At 44.5% G+C, this 23860-nt stretch overlaps 1 protein-coding gene across 1 annotated transcript in view; it reads left to right on the top strand.

Moving 5' to 3' along the window:
* LOC137658851 (cytosolic iron-sulfur assembly component 3-like) overlaps positions 1–23860 on the top strand; it is a 93621-nt gene that overhangs the window by 47742 nt on the left and 22019 nt on the right. The window contains exons 4-5 of the mRNA XM_068393954.1: positions 9216–9343; positions 21691–21843. Of these exons, the coding sequence (XP_068250055.1) occupies positions 9216–9343; positions 21691–21843 (281 nt within the window). The remainder of the gene's footprint in view (positions 1–9215; positions 9344–21690; positions 21844–23860) is intronic.

Genomic DNA, 23860 nt, shown 5'->3' with positions numbered 1-23860 from the left:
TTGGATAATTCCTCCTTTTGGCTCAAAGTTACTCCAGAAAGTTAATGTTCATTGCAATAGCTTCAAAAGGAAGAGTCATTGAGCTTACAGCATAACAATGAGATCAGGAGTATACCACCATCATTCCTGTTCGTCTCCTAATTCTGACCCCATGTCTTCTGTTTGGCCAAAGAACAAAAAAATTCTTCAGTGGTTGTACTTTCTTTACATCAAGTCTCAAGGCAAGGATGGTAATCCCCATTCCTTGTCTACCCCGCAGTTTTACCTGCAGAGGTCCTCAAAATCAGGTCTGTTTCAAGCACCCTGACCAACAAGTCCCTTTCAATAATAATGACCTCCATTATCAAGAAACCTGATCTTCTTTCCCTGCCTAAAATCTCACAATGTTAGAGAAATAACTTTCCCCTTGGAAATAGTTTTACTGATATGCAATTTCAGGGCACAGCCGTACGAGTTAATCTGAGCATAAGGTGTTTTTGAGACACTGCCCGAAACATCTCGAGCAGTACAGCCAGCGAGCGTGGTACTCAGCTTGTTTGCAACTCCTATGAAAGGGAATAAGATAGAGGAGGGTGCACACAAAGCAGATCCCTCAGCAGAAGCATAATGACAGGCATATAGCATCTTCTCTGGAGTTTTTCCCTTATAAAGTGAGGGTCACACTTGTTAGATTTTCTTCTCGCTTATACACATACGATTGAATTCTTTGCTTGATTGGCTACTGTTAATCTATATGATACTGTACATGATACTACTTGGTTATTGCTCTAATATTAGTCCTTTGAGACCACACAGCACATGGACCCCAAAAAGTGATTTTAACAAAGGAAAAACATGAATTTAAGGTGTTGCTGTGTGGTCTCCAAGACCCTACCTCCTCCTTAGTCTTGTGTAGAAAAGGGAGTTTGTTCCGTAACCGAAATACAAACCACGCTATTTACAAAGGGTTATTACTTTTAGCGTAGCTGAAATGGCGAGCCATTAGAATTTAACGAGGGTGTATTACCCCCGCGCTAGTTAGCGGGGGGGTAGGGGAGTGGTAGCTAGCTACCCCTCCTCCCCCTCACACACACGTGAATACTCACTTTAACTTTTGGCTCGGACTGTGACAGACGTCTCTGTCTTGGTCCTTGCTTGGCAGCCATTGTCTGTTTTGTCTTTACTTAATCGCTTACTTTTCTTTTACTCAATATATATGTAAACATGTTTTCATGTTTGTATATATATTTGAGTATAGAAATAAGTAAGTTTCCTTTTCAGATGTGTGTGTGTAGTGTACGATATCTACGTGGAGGCCTCGGCAGTTAGGCCACCACGGCGTTTTTATGGGTGGCGATCGAGTTTGACTTAGGTCTTTCTCTCTCTCTCTCTCTTGAGGTCGTTCACCCTTTTACTACGTGTTACTACGCCCTTGTAGCCTAGCTTCCTTTCCGTGTGGGGGGTTGCTACGTCGTACGTTTGTATCAATTAGTTATGAATCTAATTGTAGTTGTTTTTTTGTTTTTTTCAGCTTGTAGAACGATTCCTTTCGGGGTTTTCGTTCTTTCTTTAGTGTTCATTCATTTTTAAATTACATAATTACATAGTTACATAATTATAATTGTTATAATTCTGTTTTGGTTACAGCTCTCCTTCCGCGAGTGTAAGTGGTTGTGAGGGCACGTGCCTGTTGTGTAATTCTTGTTCCTTTCCCTCTGGATTCCTCTTCGGAGCCTTCCCGGGGGAATGAATGTGTACTAATGTTATTTGTTTTTTTTTTTTTTTTTTTACAGTTACCGATCTAGTTCGTTTCTGTAATATAGCAACGGTGTGAGCTGTCTGGTTGAGTCCTGGGGATTCGGCTGTTTCTGCCTCCCCCCTTGTATTTTCGTCAGGGGCGTGTCTCCTTCTACTGGTAGTACTCCCGTGTCGACGGACAGCTCTCCAGTTCATTTAAGAACAGTCAGGAGGCTTGCCTCCTTGGGCGGATAACTTTCCTTCCGAGGGAAGTTTTTCCTGTCCAGGCTTGAGTTTTTCCCCTTTTGGGGGGTTCTTCTCTTGCCTTTTTTTTTTTTTCGTGCGACTATGCTCTTGGTGCTGAGCGGTCGCACCTGCAGTTTCGCTCAAGGGGCTGGGCAACTGCAGGAGCTCCTCTTCGGAGGATTGCTCCCTTTAGGTCACTGGCTGACCAGTCTCTTCCTCGAAGTGTTTCTCTTTCGTTCGCGAGAGAGTACACTCATAGAGACTCCTCTTCGGAGGTTTCTTCTGTTGCTGTTGCTGTTGGCCTCCCTCGCCGTAAGGCCCTCCGTCCGCCTCGTCGTAAGGGCCTCTCATCTCCCTATAAGGGTGCTTGAGGCGCCCTTTTGGATCTCCGTTTGCAGCCTACAACTCCTTTTTTCTCGATCTTCCGCCTTGGTGCAGATGGACAGCAGTCTGATCTCGTCTTCCGACGGGCAACGGTCTTCCCGACGGACAACGGTCTGCCCGACGGACAGCGGTCTTCCGACGGACATCAGTCTCCCGGCGGACAACGATCCCTTCGGGGCAAAGGGTTGCCCCCACGGGGGTTCTTCCCTTGCGTGTCAGGGTTTCCCTGCGCGCCCTTCTGCTCATCAGCGCTCTCCTGTTCGTCAGCGCTTTCAAGATGATCTTCCCTGCGGTTCCTGTTACGTGCCCTGTGCGCCCACGTTCGCCCTCGCGATCTAGAACTTCGGTTCAGGTCGGGGTCAATTACTCTTCTTCTTTGCGCAGGCTTCCACGCGTAGCCTTCTGCTCGTCAGCGATCATCAGCTCGCCAGCGATCCAGCGATCATCAGCTCGTCAGCGATCATCAGCTCGCCAGCGATCATCAGCTCGCCAGCGATCATCAGCTCGCCCACGTGTGTTACAGCTGTCACGCCAACGTTCTCCAACACTTCTGAAGGAACATGGTTCGCCAGCTACTAGCTCACCTGCGGATGCTGATCGCCATCGCGCGACCCTCGACTGCGGATGCTGATCGCCATCGCGCGACCCACGACTGCGGATGCTGATCGCCATCGCGCGACCCTCGACTGCGGATGCTGATCGCCATCGCGCGACCCTCGACTGCGGATGCTGATCGCCATCGCGCGACCCTCGACTGCGGATGCTGATCGCCGTCGCGCGACCCTCAGCTGCGGATGCTGATCGCCATCGCGCGACCCTCAACTGCGGATGCTGATCGCCATCGCGCGACCCTCAACTGCGGATGCTGATCGCCATCGCGCGACCCTCAACTGCGCATGATCGCCCGCTTACGCATGCTGCTCCTCATCGCACAACCCTGCACGATCGCCCGCTTACGCATGCTGCTCCTCATCGCACAACCCTGAACGATCGCCCTCCTGCGGATGCTGATCACCATTGCACCCTTTCACGCGATCTTTCACCTGCGCATGCTGCTCGCCATCGCACAACCCTGCACGATCGCCCGCTTACGCATGCTGCTCCTCATCGCACAACCCTGAACGATCGCCCTCCTGCGGATGCTGATCACCATCGCACCCTTTCACGCGATCTTTCACCTGCGCATGCTGCTCGCCATCGCACAATCCTGCACGATCGCCCGCTTACGCATGCTGCTCCTCATCGCACAACCCTGAACGATCGCCCTCCTGCGGATGCTGATCACCATCGCACCCTTTCACGCGATCATTCACCTGCGCATGCTGCTCGCCATCGCACAACCCTGCACGATTGCCCGCTTACGCATGCTGCTCCTCATCGCACAACCCTGAACGCTCGCCCTCTTGCGGATGCTGATCACCATCGCACCCTATCACGCGATCATTCACCTACACATGCTGCTCGCCATCGCTTACCATCACGCGGTCATTATCGCCAGCGATCTTCTTCACCTACGCGGCAGCACGATCCCTCGCCGTCACGCCATCGCTTGCGTTCGTCGCCTCGGACACGTGTTCATTTACCTGCCCACTCTCACGCCCACTCGCCTGCGCGCCCGCGCGATCGCTCGCCTGCGCACCCGCGCGATCGCCCGCGCGACCGCTCGCCCGCGCGACCGCTCGCCCGCGCGACCGCTCGCCCGCGCGACCATTCGCCTTTGCGCGACCGTTCGCCCTCGCGCGACCATAGTTCGCGGCGAATTCCACAGCCGGTGGTAGCAGCAGGGACGCGTGCTCCTAGACGGCACTCGGGATCACCTCCATCCAAGCACAGGTTGGTAGTGCAGGACGAAGACAGGTCAGTACAGCATTCTTCCCCACCTTCTTTTCAGGCAGGTACCGTCGAGTCCACTCCAAAGGATCGCCCGATCCCTTTCACCTTAGCGAGGATTTCGGACTCTGTGTCCTGGGAGCAGCAAACATGGTTTGGTCCGCTGGCACGGGCGTTAATGAGGGTTATGAAACCAGCACTCGCCAGCCAGGGTAACAAACCAGCGGCTGTCTCTCCTACGCTGAAGAGAAAGAGAGGAGTAGACTTCGTGGTGACTTCCCCCAGGGCGAAGTTGGTTCCCAAGAGGTCGGTCTCGAGGGTCCCCTCTCCTGCACGAGTACTCTCTCCTTCTCCCGCCCTGGAAGGATTTTTGGCGGGGGGGGCTTTCCGTTCAAGATTTCTCCATCGGATAAGGGGTGACTGCTTACCTCTTCCTCTGGGAGCTTACCAGGTTCTTCCCCTCCTCGGTTACGGCCCGAGGTTTGGTTCAAGGAAGCTACAGGAAGATCAAGGGTACTTTCCTCCTCTCGAGCTCAGGCACCTTGGCCTTTCGTCGTTAAGTATCTAACTTGCGGACAAGCTCGATGTTGTACCATCTGGACGCGCTGACTGAGGGCTTCCTTCGGGTGTCTCATCTGTGGAGGTCGACGACCTCAGACACCCTTCCATCCTTGAGAAGAGTTTGTTTGTTCCCAAGGACAGAGACTTAGACAGCTGCTGTGCGGAGTAAATCGACTTCCGGTTTCACTCCTCCAAGGCGCTTTCTTCCAGACTCTGCAGGGCTCCAGCGCCCTTTTCTTTCAACCACGTCGGCCTAAGTTATCGGCTACGACAACTGGGACAAGGTGTCCAATTGCAGTTTCCTCCTGTCAGGAACAGATGGCACGGGAGACTCCCCCGGGGGCGGCATAGTCCTAAAAGGAGTTCACGAACTCTAGGATTGCAGGTTTTTTCGCTGGGAGGATGCTTAAGGTTACTCATCCGAATGGCAGCTTCCCGATGCCCATTCCCGCACAATCTCTGTGAGTAGCCAAGGATATCGCGCCTGCCGTCTCTGTCAGCGAATTCAGTGTCTCTGAACCTCTATGCCATAGCGTCAGCAGAGTTGCCCGTTTGGGCAGAATGATCCATACCTTAGGCGAAGGTCTTCCTTAGGATCATCGACGGCTTCACCCCCGGCCCCCTCAGTCGATCTTTTCTTGTAAGGAAGGATCTGAGATGGGATGTCCATAGTCGACCTCTCAGCCCTGATCAAGTTTGTCGAACAAACTTCGGCCAGCGTAGACCAGCAGAATCGATCAGACTGGTAACGAGGCGACAGGACTCCTTTAACCCTGGATCGGAAGGACGGGTACTTTCAGTTTCCATTCCATCCATCTTCCAGGGTGCTCATCGAATTCAGCCTAGACTGCAAGTATTCCTGCTTATGATGCAGTGTGGCTATCCCGCCGTGGCATAGCAGGTTTGTTTCCCCAGAGAACTCTCCCTGCCTTCCTCTTGGCCGCTCAGGTGCAGGCTTCCGCCTCACTCTGCTGTTTGGAGGGCTGGTCAACTCCGGTAGGCTCGGGTTTCGACCTTCTTCAGCGCCGGGACAAGCTTCCGGATGCTGACCATGAGTGTGGGCTCATGGTATTTTGCTTGGAGCCTTCTCTTCCTCTGCCTCAACATCTGGAGTATCTGGCCATGATATTGAGTCAACCGCCTTACCACATTGGAAACCCCGCTTCTCGTCCGTCCAGCGAGGTTAAGCAACGTCGGTACTTGGATGGGTGACCACCTGGGGACGCCAGATTCTGTTACCGCATCCTCCGAGCCTTCCTTTCGGTTGACTGTGGCAAGACTGAGGAGAGTCGCAGTACCTGTTCTCAGTCAAGCAGAGCTTTCAGCCCTACCTTGGAACGTTTCCTAGTTCTTCTTTCCTCATTGACCCGTCTATAGTCCGAACGGTCGCCTCAGGATAAGTTCCATGTGGGGCGATCCAAGTTCCGGTGGCTTCAGGCAATGTTTAACCGGACTCCCTGGCCCTATGGGACCAGCGGAACTATTAAACCTGCAATGGGTGTTGACCTATGGAGCCTCTTGATGGTAGTGGATATTCTCGTCCTTTCCCCACATTCTTGATGCGGTTCTCGGACTCGTCAATGGAAAGGGGGGGGGGGCATGTTCCGGTCCAGGCCTATGGTCAAGACCTGAAGGATACCTCTCCATCATTCAGGCAGGCTTAAGGGCCTTAGTCTGGCCCCTCTTCAGATCCTACAGCTCCTGCCAAGTCGCCCCGTTGCGCGTCGACTTCATTCTAACCAGCAGGGGACGCATTTTCACAACTTCACATCTTGCAGTAGAGATACCGGGATGATTGAGATTCTCTCAATTCCACCATCGGCTCTCTCATTCCAGGCAGGGGAATGTTTCTCTCAGACTATCCGAGCAGAGCCTCATAGAGAGAGTGTACCTAGGGGTCTTTGACCTTGGGTAACCAGCAAGTGCTGGTCTGGGGGACCTGATCGCGACACCTTGGAACCTCAAGCTTCCACTAGTCATCCCCCCAGTCTCAGACCCCGAGACTCTGGCAAGATGCATTCCGGTGATGGTGGGACAAATTCGACGCCTGCGTCTTCCCTCCTTTTTGTCTGCGGACAATGGGTCTCAACAAAACCAGGTTGTCTGTCAACCTTTCAATGGGAGAGCTCCACTGGGACTATGCGCAGAACGGTGTCTGGACCCTCTGCTTCCCCTGACGGAACTCCCGGGAGAGCTTCTCCCACGGCGCAGACTACTCAAGCAACCACACTGCGACATCTCTCCCGAACCGGGGCGTCGCTTCGGCTTCATGCCTGGGGACACTACGCTTCCTCCTCTAGAAGAGACAACCCGCTACAGTCGCGGTACGGAGGTCGCGTCATCTGCGATAGTCATCCACAGGGGTCTCCCAGGCAAAGTGAAGAGTCTAAGGTGGTGGGTGCCGTGGGAGATATACCTCTTCCCTTGAGGCCTCTTCTCCAGCAATAACGGTCTTATTGCCTTTCGGCGGGAGGAAACTCCTTTCCGCTCTCGGCAATGAAGCCTGTCGCTCAGCCTTTCCCTGACCTTCAGGCTTGAAGGAATAACTTTTTCCTGCCCGCTGGATCTATCCTCGCTCATGCGAAGCTACGATCGTCCCTGCCCTAGTCGGAGGAAGACCTCCAACTTGGAGCATGGCTCGGACTTTTAGTCCTTTAAGATATCTTCTCAAGACCCTTTTACGACAGGCCTCGGATTGTATTCCGCCTTGGGTCTTCTGCTCACTCTGGCCACGGCCAGTGTGTAAGCAATCTTCTTGGTCTCTTACTACTCCCCCCTTTCTAAGGAAGTGGGGAAGGCAACATTCAGGCTCGCTCCTGAGTTGTTGGCTAGACTCAGAATCTGAGGGTCCCGACCCTTCGGTCCGATTCATTCAAGATTTCGAGTCTCCATTCTGTGTGTGATGTCCCAAGACCTTCTCTTTCTTGCCAGTAAGGAATCGAGAGGTTAGCGCTGGGAACAGCTGCAGTTTGGCCTCAGTTGCAGCCGATTTAGGAACACAAGGAGGACATGGGGGGAGAGTCACCAGTATACCTCTTCAGCCCGGACTCGAGTACATTCATCTCGACCTGTCTTCAGACCCTCCCCCGTCACGTCGCCCTACAGCACGATGTTGGATACATCGCAACGTCCTCGCCTTCGAGTAATACTACTCTGTGACGCAGGTGCTACAGGCTGGAGTCTGGAAGCGTCTGATGACCTTCGCAGCCCGCTTCCTGCAGGGCGTGACCCACAGGAGTCTCGATACGTTTTCTATTGCTCTGTGGTGGCTACACAACAGCTGGTCTAACCTCAGGCTCCTTTTTGGACAGGTAGCAGAAGGTTGAGGGCATTGTTATCAGGTTTTAGTCTGCATGAACGAAAGAAGTATGTCTGGCCCTTACTTCTTTCTTCATCATCCCCTCTACGGGGAAGCAGCATCCTGGTCTCTGCATAGCTGACCTCGAACCTCTGCAGGTAAACCATGCTTCCTTGTGTTCCGAGTATTGAGTCAATACTGTCGCGTCCCCCATACCCTGACGAGGTGGTATTGGGAACGTCCTAACCCAGAATTCCTTCTGGAACTCCAGGTCAACTGCCTAAGACGGGTCACACTTCTTCCTTCACACACAAGCTTACGTAGGCCACATGGTTCCTTGCGGAGCAAGGAACTTGTGAGGTGCAGGGACTCCTTTTCTCGAGTGCGACTCACTCGGATTCTGAGTCCCCGGGTAAAGCCAAAGCCAGTATGGCTGGGGACTTTCCATCCTTTCTAAGGGATAAGTCACCCTTTTGTAAATAGCGTGGTTTGTATTTCGGTTACGGAACAAATGACAAATTCGAAGATAATTTGTATTTTTCCTAACCATACAAACCTTAGCTATTTACACATATTTGCCCGCCAGCCCTGTCCCCCAAGACAAGTCCTACCTCTAAGTAAAAGTGAGTATTCACGTGTGTGTGAGGGGGAGGAGGGGTAGCTAGCTACCACTCCCCTACCCCCCCGCTAACTAGCGCGGGGGTAATACACCCTCGTTAAATTCTAATGGCTCGCCATTTCAGCTACGCTAAAAGTAATAACCCTTTGTAAATAGCTAAGGTTTGTATGGTTAGGAAAAATACAAATTATCTTCGAATTTGTCATTTTTTTTATTCTCACTCTAAAGATGGAAGATGGTGCATGTTAATGTGCAAGGAGCATTGTCTCCAGCGTAGTATTGGTTCTTGGTGATTACATATCAATGATTGGCCAATGATCTCGGCATTGGAGTTGTAATCATTTCAATAGAGCCTGAACCCATGGGTTTCCCTTATATACACTGAGTCCAAGCTTTGTACAATTAAACACTGACTCTAGAGCAGAGCAGACAGTATTTCTTTAGAAATTTAAGTCCTATTGCATTCTCTGTTCTAGGCTTTTACAGAAAAGTTCTTGGAGACTATGTCAAAAAAAGGTTTTTCTTTGTGAAAACCACTATTGATCTTGAAATTTTTTTCAGAGTTATAGCAGAGAATGAGCACGAGTGCAAAAGAAAAGTCGTAGTTGTGTCTTTGTCCCCACAAGCAATATTATCTATTGCTGCGAAGTTTTCACTGTCTCCTGATGAGTGCACTCAAAAACTTGCAGGTAAGAATAAGTATACATGGGTAAGAGTGGCAAATGGAAGAGTAGTAGAAAGGGCATTAATGGATTATGTGTTGATAACTAAAAGAATGTTTGGAAGATTGAAAGACGTGCACGTGTTTAGGGGTATGGCTAACGGTATGTCTGATCATTTTTTGGTGGAAGGAAAATTAGTTGTAGCAAAAGAGTGGGGGAATAGAGTAGGTGGATGTAAAAGGGAGCTAGTGAGGGTTGAAGAGCTAATAAAACCGGGAGTAAAAAGTAAATATCAGGAAAGGTTGAAAATGGCATATGACGAGGTGAGAGTAAGAGAAACTGGTAATTTAGAGGAGGAGTGGAAGTTAGCAAAAGAAAATTTTGTTGGGATTGCAAGTGATGTATGTGGCAAGAAGGTTGTTGGAGGCAGTCTGAGGAAGGGCAGTGAATGGTGGAATGAAGGAGTGAAGGTAGAAGTGGAAGAGAAAAAGAGGGCTTTTGAAGAATGGCTGCAGAGTAATAGTACAGTGAACCCTCGTTTATCGCGGTAGATAGGTTCCAGACGCGGGCGCGATAGGTGAAAATCCGCGAAGTAGTGACAGCATATTTACCTATTTATTTAACATGTATATTCGGACTTTTAAAACCTTCCCTTGTACGTAGTACTGTTAACAAACCACCCTTTAATGTACAGAACACTTAATGCATGTACTACAGCACCCTAAACTAAAACAGGCACAAATATTAAAGGCGATTTTATATCATGTGTTTCCTAAACACCTAAAAAGCACGATAAAAAATGGCAATCAATGTTTTGTTTACGTTCATCTCTGATCATAATGAAGAAACAAACTCATTTAGTGTACACATATATGTACGTATAGGTTAGTTTTTTCATCGATTATATTGATTATACAGTACTGTATGTTGATTTTTTTATTACCAATGTTTTAGTTTACGTATTTTTCTTAGGACTTCCAAATGAAATCTTTTTCTTTATGACGCCGCCTGAAACGACGGCGTGTACGCTCAGTAAACAACCACGCTCAGAACAAACAAGGCATTTAACGCGCATGATGATAGTGATAAATAATGATACAGTACATACAGTATTTACAGTAAAAGCATTTACAAAATATGTTACCTTACAAATATAAATTATACAGTACTTGTACGTAGCAAAGCAGGAAAACAATTTACGAGAGAGAGAGAGAGAGAGAGAGAGAGAGAGAGAGAGAGAGAGAGAGAGAGAGAGAGATTGTTTTACGTACGTAAATGTAAATTTTAAACAAAAAAAATATGATAGGTTACAACATGTAGACTTTTAAAACCTTCCCTTTAACTTACCTGTAATGCATACAGTACGTACATTACTAAACTATAAAACTGGTTAAAGTAAAAAATAAAGATTGTTACTGTACTCACCACGAAAGAAGTTCAAGAAAAACTTGAATGACGATGGCGATGAATTTGCTGCACAGTAGAAATGATGATGATGAAGCTGATGATGTGTTCTACTGTGCAGTCAATGATAGTATTTTACGTCTCTTCAGACGGAGGTGTCTTTTCCTGGGACACCTCTTCAACTTCTTCAATTTCTTCCGAAGGCGTACTAGCAGGAGGAACTGGCTCTTTTTTGCGAGGCTGAAAAAACATTGTGATCGGAAGTTGTTGCCGCTGCTTCTTTTTTCGATCCAAGAGCATCCTGTAGGGAGTCGTGATGTCATCAACCTTGTTGCAGAATTGCATCGAGCGAACCATATCCTCGTCCCACTCTTGTAACATTTCTTTCGCCTCCTTCATATGGTTGCAGAACTTGACAAGCCGTTCTAATGTTAAGCCCGTTTCTTCGACATTTTCTTGGGTCTTTTCCTGGGTACCCTCACTCTCTTCCTCACTTGCCGATTTCGTCAGGTCTTCGAGGTCTGCGTCAGTTAGGGGCTGGGAATGGCAGTCCAACAACTCGTCGACGTCTTCAGTCGTCATGTCGCCAAACCCGTCACCCCCAATTATGGCAGCCAACTGCACAGATTTCCGTATTGCAGAGTGTTGGATTTCCGACGGAGTAAATCCCTTGTCGTCGTAAACAATATCGGGCCACAGCTTCTTCCAGCTCGCATTTACGGTTGCAGGTTTCATCTCTTGAAGTGCCTTTTGAATATTCTGCAGGCACGTGGCTATGGTGTACTGCCGCCAGTACGCCTTCAAGTTGAAGTCTTCATCCTCGTCATCTTGGGCAGCATCCACACACGCAACGAGGTCCGCCAAGGTATTCTTCGTGTAGAGGGCCTTGAACGCCCTGATAACCCCCTGGTCCATTGGTTGAATTAATGACGTGGTGTTGGGTGGCAGGAACTCAACCTGAACGCCCTCACGCGACAGGTCAGTTGCGTGTCCACCAGCGTTATCCATAAGGAGAAGGATCTTGAATGGCAAGCCCTTCTCTAAGAGATATTCATGGACTTGCGGGATGAAACACTGGTGGAACCAGTTGGAGGTCAGCATCTTCGTAATCCATGCTTTTTGATTATGCATCCAGTACACGGGAAGGAGATTCTTATTTTTATTTTTCAAAGCGCGAGGATTTTTCGACTTATAAATAAGCCCCGGCTTTAACAAAAATCCAGCAGCATTGCCACACATCACGAGGGTAACGCGATCCTTGAATGCCTTAAAGCCAGAGGCTTTGGCTTCCTCTTTGAACAGGAAAGTTCGCGACGGCATTCTCTTCCAAAACAAGCCGGTTTCATCCATATTAAAGACTTGTTCCGGCTTGTATCCACCTTCAGCGATAATGTTCTTGAAAGTCTGGTTCACGTAAGTTTCAGCAGCGGCAGTGTCAGCGGAAGCAGACTCCCCATGCAGGGAAACGCTTTTCAGGGCGAAGCGTTTCTGAAACTTCGCGAACCATCCTTTGCTTGCGGAAAAACGTTTCTGAGGCTGGGAATCAGTGGATGTCCCTGGTTGAGGATCATCTGCATCATCATCATCTTCAGCATGGTTGCCGTCGTCCTCTTTAGGTTCCTTTGCAGCAAAATTCTCATATAAGCTCAAAGCCTTTGTTTGGATGGTGTTCGTATCCAACGCTATGTTCTTCTTCCGGCAGTCGGCAATCCACACAGCTAAAGCACCTTCCATGCGTACGATCGTTTTATTACGCGTTGTAACGACTCGCTTCGCTGATCTGCTAAAGGTGATTGCAGCAGTCTTTCTAATGTTCGCCTCGTCCTTCTTGATGTAGCGAACGGTGGATTCGTTGATGCCAAAATGGCGGCCGGCGGCCGCGTAACTTCTACCATCTTTTAACATGTCGAGAAGCGTAACCTTCTCAGCTATCGTCATCATTCTTCGGTGGCGTTTAGGCTCACTACCAGCCTTACTAGAAGCAGAACGCTTGGGAGGCATTGTAACAGAAAGTTCAACAAAAAGTTCAACTTAAAACAGTCGCACACAGCACAGATTAAACTTCACAAACTTAAGAACGTCTACTCAGCAATACGCGGAAAGAGAAAGTGAACGATGCAGCCCCGCGAGAACTTTGATGCTGCGGGTAGAAGATGCGGGCAAAACACCAATCACAGGCTAGATAACAAAACTTGAGTTTTGATTCGTCATCTATCAGCGTTTGAACCAATCACAACCCGTCTTAGTACTATGGCGCGTTGGTTACTCATAGAAGATGCCCCCGCGCATACTGAACGTACGTAGATTAAGTACAATACAGTACCGTAATAATAATAAATAATGATAATAATACTGTACAGTAATAATAATAATAATAATGATTAATAATAATAACAATAATAATTTTATTAACAACAACAACAATAATAATAATAATAACAATAATAATAAAAATTTACATACGCTATTTTACGCCTCTCTCTCTCTCTCTCTCTCTCTCTCTCTCTCTCTCTCTCTCTCGTACGCTTACAGTATTCGAAATGTGATTTTTGCAACAAAGAATATTATTGGATGCAGTACTGTACTACGTACGTATACATACAAAAGATTCATGGAAAAGAAGCACATCCATTACAGTACACACCATTCTAATATGGTATGACTGCATCTGATTTGCGTTTCATGTTCGATTTAATTTTACTACGTACTGAATTATCGTATGATCACATTCTCTTTTCGTGTTTTATTTCTTTCTGTGCTGAATTATATATCATATGTAATGCAATGAACAATCAGTAAGAGCAGATATTACTAATTACAGTATTAATGGAATTACAGGTAACAAAATATCGTATTTGGTTATCTTCAGATTTCGCGGTATTTTCGAATTTTCCGGAAAATCCGCGATATGTATATATATATGGGTTATGGGAAAACCCCGCGAAGTGGTGAATCCGCGATTGTCGAACCGCGAAGTAGCGAGGGTTCACTGTATAGAGAAGTATGAAAAATATAGAGAGAAAAAGGTGGAAGTAAAGCGCAAGGTACGTGAGGCAAAGAGGGCAGCTGACCTGAGGTGGGGTCAGGGACTGGGTCAGTCATATGAAGAGAATAAGAAGAAGTTTTGGAAAGAAGTGAAGAGAGTAAGGAAGGCCGGCGCAAGAATTGAAGAGACAGTGAAAGAGGGAAATGGAAGGTTGTTAAAAGGAGAGGAGGCAAGGAAAAGGTGGGCGGAATATTTTGAAAGTTTGCTGAATGTTGAGGATGATAGGGAGGCATATATAATTGCTGTTGCAGGTGTTGAGGTGCCAGTGATGGGAGATGAGAATGAGAGAGAGATTACAATAGAGGAAGTGAGGAGAGCACTAGATGAAACGAGAGTAGGAAAAGCATCTGGTATGGATAGTGTGAAAGCTGAGATGTTGAAGGAAGGGGGTGTGACTGTACTTGAATGGTTGGTGAGATTGTTTAATGTGTGTTTTGTGTTGTCAATGGTACCAGTAGATTGGGTCTGTGCATGTATTGTACCACTATATAAGGGTAAGGGAGATGTGCATGAGTGTTGTAATTCAAGAGGTATTAGTTTGTTGAGTGTAGTTGGAAAAGTGTATGGTAGAGTACTGATTAATAGGATTAAGGATAAAACAGAGAATGCAATCTTGGAAGTACAGGGTGGTTTTAGAAGAGGTAGGGGTTGTATGAATCAGATTTTTACAGTTAGGCAGATATGCGAGAAATATTTAGCAAAAGGTAAGGAGGTGTATGTTTCGTTTATGGATCTGGAGAAAGCATATGATAGAGTTGATAGGGAAGCAATGTGGAATGTGATGAGGTTATATGGAGTTGGTGGAAGGTTGTTGCAAGCAGTGAAAAGTTTCTACAAAGGTAGTAAAGCATGTGTTAGAATAGGAAATGAAGTGAGCGATTGGTTTCCGGTGAGAGTGGGGCTGAGACAGGGATGTGTGATGTCGCCGTGGTTGTTTAACTTGTATGTTGATGGAGTGGTGAGAGAGGTGAATGCTCGAGTGCTTGGACGAGGATTAAAACTGGTAGGCGAGAATGATCATGAATGGGAGGTAAATCAGTTGTTGTTTGCGGATGATACTGTACTGGTAGCAGACACAGAAGAGAAGCTTGACCGACTAGTGACAGAATTTGGAAGGGTGTGTGAGAGAAGGAAGTTTAGAGTTAATGTGGGTAAGAGTAAGGTTATGAGATGTACGAGAAGGGAAGGTGGTGCAAGGTTGAATGTCATGTTGAATGGAGAGTTACTTGAGGAGGTGGATCAGTTTAAGTACTTGGGGTCTGTTGTTGCAGCAAATGGTGGAGTGGAAGCAGATGTACGTCAGAGAGTCAATGAAGGTTGCAAAGTGTTGGGGGCAGTTAAGGGAGTAGCAAAAAATAAAGGGTTGGGCATGAATGTAAAGAGAGTTCTATATGAGAAAGTGATTGTACCAACTGTGATGTATGGATCGGAATTGTGGGGAATGAAAGTGATGGAGAGACAGAAATTGAATGTGTTTGAGATGAAGTGTCTGAGGAGTATGGCTGGTGTATCTCGAGTTGATAGGGTTAGGAACGAAGTGGTGAGGGTGAGAACGGGTGTAAGAAATGAGTTAGCGGCTAGAGTGGATATGAATGTGTTGAGGTGGTTTGGCCATGTTGAGAGAATGGAAAGTGGCTGTCTGCTAAAGAAGGTGATGAATGCAAGAGTTGATGGGAGAAGTACAAGAGGAAGGCCAAGGTTTGGGTGGATGGATGGTGTGAAGAAAGCTCTGGGTGATAGGAGGATAGATGTGAGAGAGGCAAGAGAGCGTTCTAGAAATAGGAATGAATGGCGAGCGATTGTGACGCAGTTCCGGTAGGCCCTGCTGCTTCCTCCGGTGCCTTAGATGACCGCGGAGGTAGCAGTAGTAGGGGACTCAGCAGTATGAAGCTTCATCTGTGGTGGAAATGTGGGAGGTTGGGCTGTGGCACCCTAGCAGTACCAGCTGAACTCGGCTGAGTCCCTGGTTAGGCTGGAGGAACGTAGAGAGTAGAGGTCCCCTTTTTTGTTTTGTTTCTTGTTGATGTCGGCTACCCCCCAAAATTGGGGGAAGTGCCTTTGGTATATGTATGTAAGAATAAGATGGGTAGAGGCCTTAACGTAGATACAGTAGTTGAAGTGGAGTAACTTTCTCAACTGTTGTAATTATGTAGAATAATAGGAAATGCAGTATACAGATGATTCTTTGTGTTATGACACTTATTCTTCTAATATTGAATATCACTGAACCAAAGAAGTTTGGATGAAGGCAAAGGTTTTGAGGTTAGAGACAATAGCTGTGGTAACTGTACTGTACTGTTCTTAGTACATTGTATTTTAATTGTTCGTTACTTCTCTTTTAGATTATTTATTTCCCTAGCTAGTAATAATAATGATAATGACAATGATAATATAGTATTGTATAATAATAATAATGGTAATAATAATGGTAATACAGTATAGTATTATACAGTAATGTGGCTGTTTGTTTTATGCTGTGTTGGGAGTTATAATGCACTGTAATTTTAATTTATGTAATGTTAGATGAATTTTGATGATTAGATTTGTTAATAGAAGTCACAAGGATTATGTTGACTGTTTTCAAACTAGAGTTCATAAGACTCCATTTTTAGGCAATAATTTTTGTGTACTGTACGGGTACAGTATTTTATTTGGTGATTAGTTTTAATTTCATGGTCCATCCATCCATATACCAAGGCACTTCCCCCAATTTTGGGGGGTAGCCGACATCAACAAGAAATTAAACAAAAAAGGGGACCTCTACTCTCTACGTTCCTCCAGCCTAACCAGAGACTCAGCCGAGTTCAGCTGGTACTGCTAGGGTGCCACAGCCCAACCTCCCACATTTTCCACCACAGATGAAGCTTCATACTGCTGAGTCCCCTACTGCTGCTACCTCCGCGGTCATCTAAGGCACCGGAGGAAGCAGCAGGAACTGCGTCACAATCGCTCGCCATTCATTCCTATATCTAGCACGCTCTCTTGCCTCTCTCACATCTATCCTCCTATCACCCAGAGCTTTCTTCACACCATCCATCCACCCAAACCTTGGCCTTCCTCTTGGATGCAAGAGAACGTCGAAGAAAAATCATCATTACTGGAGTATCAGAATTAGAAGATAATATAGGAAGGGATGATCAGTCAAAATTGAGGAGGATTCTGGATGAAGTAGGATGCGATGAAGCTTTAGACCCAACGAATTGGGAAATTAAAAGGCTTGGTCAAGTGAATGATAGGAGGAAGAGACCAATCCTGGTAGTTGTCGACGACCAGAGACAGAAGGACAACATCTTGGATAAGGCCAAAAACTTGAAGGAAAAACCTGAACCTTTTTCGTCTATTTACGTGAAAAAAGATGTCCACCCAGCAGTGAGAAAGGAACTAGGAAGGTTAAGGAAGCGTGAGAGAGAAGAAAGAGAGAGGGCAGAAAATCAGGGAGCAAGCATATTCTATGACAAGCAACGACGTGTCTTGTTGCGGGACGGTCTTGTGATTGATAGGTATGCACCTTCGTATTTTTAGGAAGGTCACAAAACAGTGGTTGCCCCAATGAACTAAATATGTGTTGTTGGAATGTTGCAGGAGTAAAGGATAAGATGAATAATCAAGATGTTTTATCTTTTGTTCTTAATTATCATATTGTTTGGCTATTGGAGATAAAAACAACTGCTAAAATAAATGTACCTGGCTTTTATACATACCAAAATCCGTCTATGTATTGTGGTAGAAGAGGTGGAGTGGCAATGTTAGTAAAATATTCATTATTGAGTGTCATTAAATTTGTGAATATGAATATAGAAGGTCAAATTTGGGTTGAATTATCATGCTATCCTGGGTTTATGTTTGGAGGTGTTTATATACCACCAAGTGATTCGCCTTATTTTGTACCAACATGTTTTGGTAACCTTGGAGCTGTTATGAATGAGTATGAAAATGTAGTAGCAATGGGGGATTTTAATTCCCGTGTAGGTATTCCCCTTCTTTGTAACGAGAACTTTGAACCATATATATACAGTGGGGTGATTGATTTGAATATTAATGGTAATGGTAGGAATTTGTTGAATATGTGTCAGAGCAGTAATATGGTAATTGGTAACCACCTTGTTTATGGAGAACACACTTTTGGAGGCGGCTTAACTTTCAGAAGGGGGTCAGACTGGGTATCAGAAATTGACTTGTGCATTATTTCACAAAAATCACTTAACCACTTGAAGTCTGTTGAAATAAATCAAAACTTTTTAATATCTGACCATGCCCCGATGATGGTGAGGCTTAATCTCACTAGTACGAAGAATGTAACCCTTCCATTATTAACTGAGCGTGCAAGAGATTTGGGCAGATCTTACTTTGACTCAAATTATCGAGATCACAGTTGCATAACGAGAGGACTTGCTTGCAAGCAAGTAGATCTAAATAGATTTAAACGAGCAATAGAGGAGGCAATACCTCCCAGTTTGGATGAAATTAATGTAAATTCAGTTTGTACTGGATTGGAATCAGCCACTATAATAATCAATAGGGTGGCTAAAGAATGTAAATTACCAAATGGGAGAGAGCAGGATCAAAATGAATGGGATCAGAATCACCCAAGGTGGAAAAGGATATTTGAAAAGGATGATCCAAAAATTATTTGGAAGTCAATTAACTGGAAAGGGAATGTAATGAATAATGATGACAGTACTCAACCGGATGACGTTCATTTCAAATTACATTTCGAAAGGCTCTTTAATCCTGATCCTAATCTTGCAAACAATATCCAACCACTCGATATATCTTCGTCACCTAACATTCCTATATTAGACGACCCATTCACTTATCAAGAGATAGATATGACAGTGCAAAAAATGAATAAGGGGAAAAGCTATGTTGGTGTGTGCCCTGGTATATTGTCGCTTTTGCCAATGACTTGGCTGAGCTTTTTCCTTACCATTTGTAACTTTTTATTTTGTAATTTTATTTACCCTTTTGCTTGGTGTCATGACAGGTTAGTTACACTCTTCAAATCAGGTAATAGAATGGACTGTGGGAATTACAGGGGCATAAGTATAATGAACACTTTCGCAAAATTTTATGATGCACTGTTGGTGAGACGTTTAAATATGTGGGCTGGTATAGATAAATGTCAGGCTGGAGCCCAAAAGGGTAGAGGGTGTATCGAACAAATATTATCTTTGAGGCTTATGATGGACTACGCAATTTTTAAGAAAAAGAAGCTGTATGTTGTATTTGTAGATTTTAGTAAAGCATACGACCATGTTCCAAGAGATAAGTTAATTGAGTGCCTAAAAGAGAAAGGTTGTGGTAAGACTATGTTAATGGCCATTCATAAGATCTATGCTTGTACTAAAAGTGTCTTGAAATCAGCTGTGATTATATCTACTGTTGGAATACGTCAGGGTGCTCCAACAAGCTGTTTATTATTTACTATCTACCTAGACAAAATGGTTAAAATGATAAAAGAGGGAATTGGCAGAGATGGGTTTTTAGGGACAATGCATACGCTATTATTGATGGATGACACAGTTATTTTAAGTACATCAAGAGAAAAATGTTTTGAGAAAATTGGGATTATGTTGGATTACTGTAACTTATATGGGATGATTGTTAACGAAAAAAAGACCAAGTTTTTTGTAGTAAATGGAAATGCAAGAGATAAAGAGTCTCTAGTCATAAATAATGTTAAGATAGACCATTGTGAAAAATATTTGTATCTTGGTGCATGGTTTACGGGTGATGGCAAAATGCAATCAGTGCTCAAACAACATGAAATTGAAAATGCAAAGACCATTAACAAGTTCTCAATATTTTGTTATAACAATACAACTATGCCATATGCATATAAAGTCAAAGTGTTCAAAGCAGCGTTAGGAGCCTCACTACTTTATAGTGCAGAGAGTTGGCTTACAAACAACGTAATATGTATGGAGAGGATATACAACCAGGCTGTTAGATGCTTATTGGGGGTCAGAAATAATACGCCTATGACATTGTACTTAGTGGAGAGTGGCCTTGAGTCTTTTAATCGTGAAGTTCAAGTAAGAAGGAAACGTTTTTTAGAAAAAAAAATGGCGAACATTGATATGGAAGAACCGTTCCACTATATTTATGAAATTTGCAGAAGTGAAAATACACCCGGTTACAGATTTTTGAATTCTTGTCTAGTTGATAACATCATCAGGTCAAGCCTTGACCAAATGAAAAATGAAATCCGGAATAAACCTGAAACAGCAACAAAATATTATACGTACAGAGATATTTTAAATAGATCCTTGCAAAGGCATAGAGTGTACAGTGAAAATGTTTATGTACCAGACTATATACGAATTGCCTTCACTAGATTACGTTTGATGTCCCACGACCTAAGAATAGAGACGGGAAGGTGGAGTAGAACTCCAAGGGAGTTGCGAGTGTGTAATTGTGATTCACAGACAGTACAGAATGAAGTGCATGTCCTAATTGAATGTACAATGTCACGATCGAAGAGGCAGAAATTTGGTAATCTTAATTATACGAACATAGACGCACTGTTTGGAGAAGAAAACCACATAATTGACCTGTGCCAGTATATATTTGAAGTGTTAAAGATTTATAATTAAATATTTGTTTTGTTTTGGTGTTGATGTATAAGGGGTTTGTTGTGATGGTTGATTAATAGCCTTATATTTCTTTATGGAAGAAAATATGATTTTTCTGGACAAAATATTTTATAATGTAATGGGGAAAATGTATAATTGTTACAGAATAAAACCCACTGTTTTGTGTAAACTAAATGTAATTATTGTACTACAATGTATATAAAGTTTTGTCAATAAAGAATAAATAATAATACTTCTCCCATCAACTCTTGCATTCATCACCTTCTTTAGCAGACAGCCACTTTCCATTCTCTCAACATGGCCAAACCACCTTAACACATTCATATCCACTCTAGCCGCTAACTCATTTCTTACACCCGTTCTCACCCTCACCACTTCGTTCCTAACCCTATCTACTCGAGATACACCAGCCATACTCCTCAGACACTTCATCTCAAACATTCAATTTCTGTCTCTCCGTCACTTTCATTCCCCACAACTCCGATCCATACATCACAGTTGGTACAATCACTTTCTCATATAGAACTCTCTTTACATTCATGCCCAACCCTCTATTTTTTACTACTCCCTTAACTGCCCCCAACACTTTGCAACCTTCTTTGACTCTCTGACCTACATCTGCTTCCACTCCACCATTTGCTGCAACAACAGACCCCAAGTACTTAAAATGATCCACCTCCTCAAGTAACTCTCCATTCAACATGACATTCAACCTTGCACCACCTTCCCTTCTCGTACATCTCATAACCTTACTCTTACCCACATTAACTCTCAACTTCCTTCTCTCACACACCCTTCCAAATTCTGTCACTAGTCGGTCAAGCTTCTCTTCTGTGTCTGCTACCAGTACAGTATCATCCGCAAACAACAACTGATTTACCTCCCATTCATGATCATTCTTGCCTACCAGTTTTAATCCTCGTCCAAGCACTCGAGCATTCACCTCTCTCACCATTCCATCAACATACAAGTTAAACAACTACGGCGACATCACACATCCCTGTCTCAGCCCCACTCTCACCGGAAACCAATCGCTCACTTCATTTCCTATTCTAACACATGCTTTACTACCTTTGTAGAAACTTTTCACTGCTTGCAACAACCTTCCACCAACTCCATATAACCTCATCACATTCCACATTGCTTCCCTATCAACTTTATCATATGCTTTCTCCAGATCCATAAACGCAACATACATGGTGAGTTATAAAAAAACCTCAGTAATAGATCTTTGGTAGTTGTAAGCACCCATTTTCATATATTTTATCCAAACTGCCAGTGATGAAATGATAGAATATTGTAATAGTAATTTTCTACTTAATATACAGGTTACTTCAAGAAGATTGGGGCTTCATATGTTTTTGACATAAACTTAGCACGAAGTTTTAGCTTGTTAGAGGCTTCAAAGGAATTCATTGAACGCTACAAAAGAAAAGATTCGGATCCGAAAGCATTCCCTATGCTGGCATCTGCTTGTCCAGGTAAGGGATATAAAACACTGTATGTATGTATTAATGACTCATAATGTGAATATATTATGTAGTACTGTATATTCAACTGACAGTCATGAGCACTAACAAGGAAAATGAATGATGTTTTGATAAGGTGTGACTGTACAATGTTAGATTCCTGTAAAAACTGCAATGAGAAGACTATAGTGCAAATGACTACTACACAGTCTGAAAACAAGAGTTGTTCCTAAGTGAATAAACCATCGTCCTTCTTCGAAGCTATAAAGACCATTTAAACTTTTGACGAGGTATTTACAGTTGCTGGCGGGTGGAGGGTAGCCCTCATCTACTGGCCAGGTAGAGCCATTTTCACTTTGACTTCTATCGCTGATCAGTGCTGACATACTTTCCTGCTACTTTTAACTTTGCAGTTTAACCACGTTTTTCCTTATTTTTCCTCTGTGTTTGTTTTAAATGGCAGCTCCAAGAGCAGACATGCAGCTCTGCCATGACACTCCTATAACCAGTAAATCCAGTACAGTGGTGTCTGAAGTGTCACGGGCATGAGCCGCCGATCCCCCACATCGTCCGGTTCCGACGAAACAAGATGTAAGGAAAATCTCATGTGGTGGGTGAGTGACAAAGATCTCACTAAGGTCATTCCACTTGACTTCCCTCTACTTTGAGATGCTGTTGTTCATAGGCACATCCAAGGAATGGTGGGGTACACACCCGAGGAACCAGAACACCTTGGGATTGTGGTCTGTGGAAGAATAGCTTTTACACATCAACTTGTTAGAAATGTAAGCAGCACTTCTAACATTACAAGCTTTGCAATAGAGTTTTATAGGGAAGTCTGTAGTGGTAATTACATGCTTTTCAATGGAGTTTTAAAGGAAACACTAGCGGTGATGAGCAACAAAACTACCTCATTGGTCTACGTCAACAAGCAAGGAAACACTGTTTCACAGTCTTTCTGGGATTGGTGAAGAAGGCAAACACTTGGGCATTCAACAACACACACACACACACTCTCTCTCTCTCTCTCTCTCTCTCTCTCTCTCTCTCTCTCTCTCTCTCTCTCTCTCTCTCTCTCTCTCTCTCTCTGTGTGTAACACACTCGGTATGGAAAAATGTAAAGATTTTGAAATTGTATTATTCTTATTTAATATGCAGTATGCTTGAATAATTTTCTTTTAGAAGATTTGTTATTTCAATAAAATATATGGAAACAAGGGACACTCAGTAGAGTGCAGACCTCCGCCGCTGCAGCTTATTTCTCGACCTTTTGCTCGACCTTGACCTTGACCTTTGACCTTAACATGTATTAATTGGCAGGATTTTTCACACACATATGTGAACCAAGTTTGAAGTCTATGACAACGACATCCAAACTTATGGCCGATTACGTGAATTGGACATTTTGCTTGGCTGTGACCTTGACCTTCCAAAATTTTGTCATTTACAGCATTTTACATAATAGTTAGTCCCGGTAAGTTTCATTACTTTATAATTAGAATTGTGTCCAGGAAGCTGTTCATAAACACGCACACACAAACAAGGGGTAAAACGTAACCTGCTTCCAACTTCGTTGACAGAGGTAACTAGAGGGGCACTCAGTAGAGCACAGACCTCCGCCGCGGCAGCTTATTTCTCTAACCTTTGCTCGACCTTGACCTTAACATGTATTAATTGGCGTGGATTTTCACACACTCAACTATGAACCAGGTTGAAGTCTGTGACAACCATGTCCAAACTTATGGCTATTTTCCCTGTTGGAGCCCCTGGACTTATAGCATCCTGCTTTTCCAACTAAGGTTGTAGCTTAGCAAGTAATAATAATAACAATGATACGTGAATTGGACATTTTGCTTTACCGTTACCTTGACTTTTGACCTTACAAAATTTAATCATTTCCAGCTTTTTATATTACAGTTAATCACTGCATGTTTAATTGTTATTATTATTATTATTATTATCATTATTATTATTTTTATTACTAGCTAAGCTACAACATTAATTGGAAAAGCATGATGCTATAAGCCCA

The sequence above is a fragment of the Palaemon carinicauda genome, chromosome 19, assembly GCF_036898095.1.
Source record: "Palaemon carinicauda isolate YSFRI2023 chromosome 19, ASM3689809v2, whole genome shotgun sequence".
NCBI lineage: Eukaryota > Metazoa > Arthropoda > Malacostraca > Decapoda > Palaemonidae > Palaemon > Palaemon carinicauda.
The sequence above is the reverse complement of the archived record's forward strand: the minus strand, read 5'-3'. Positions and strand labels throughout refer to the sequence as shown.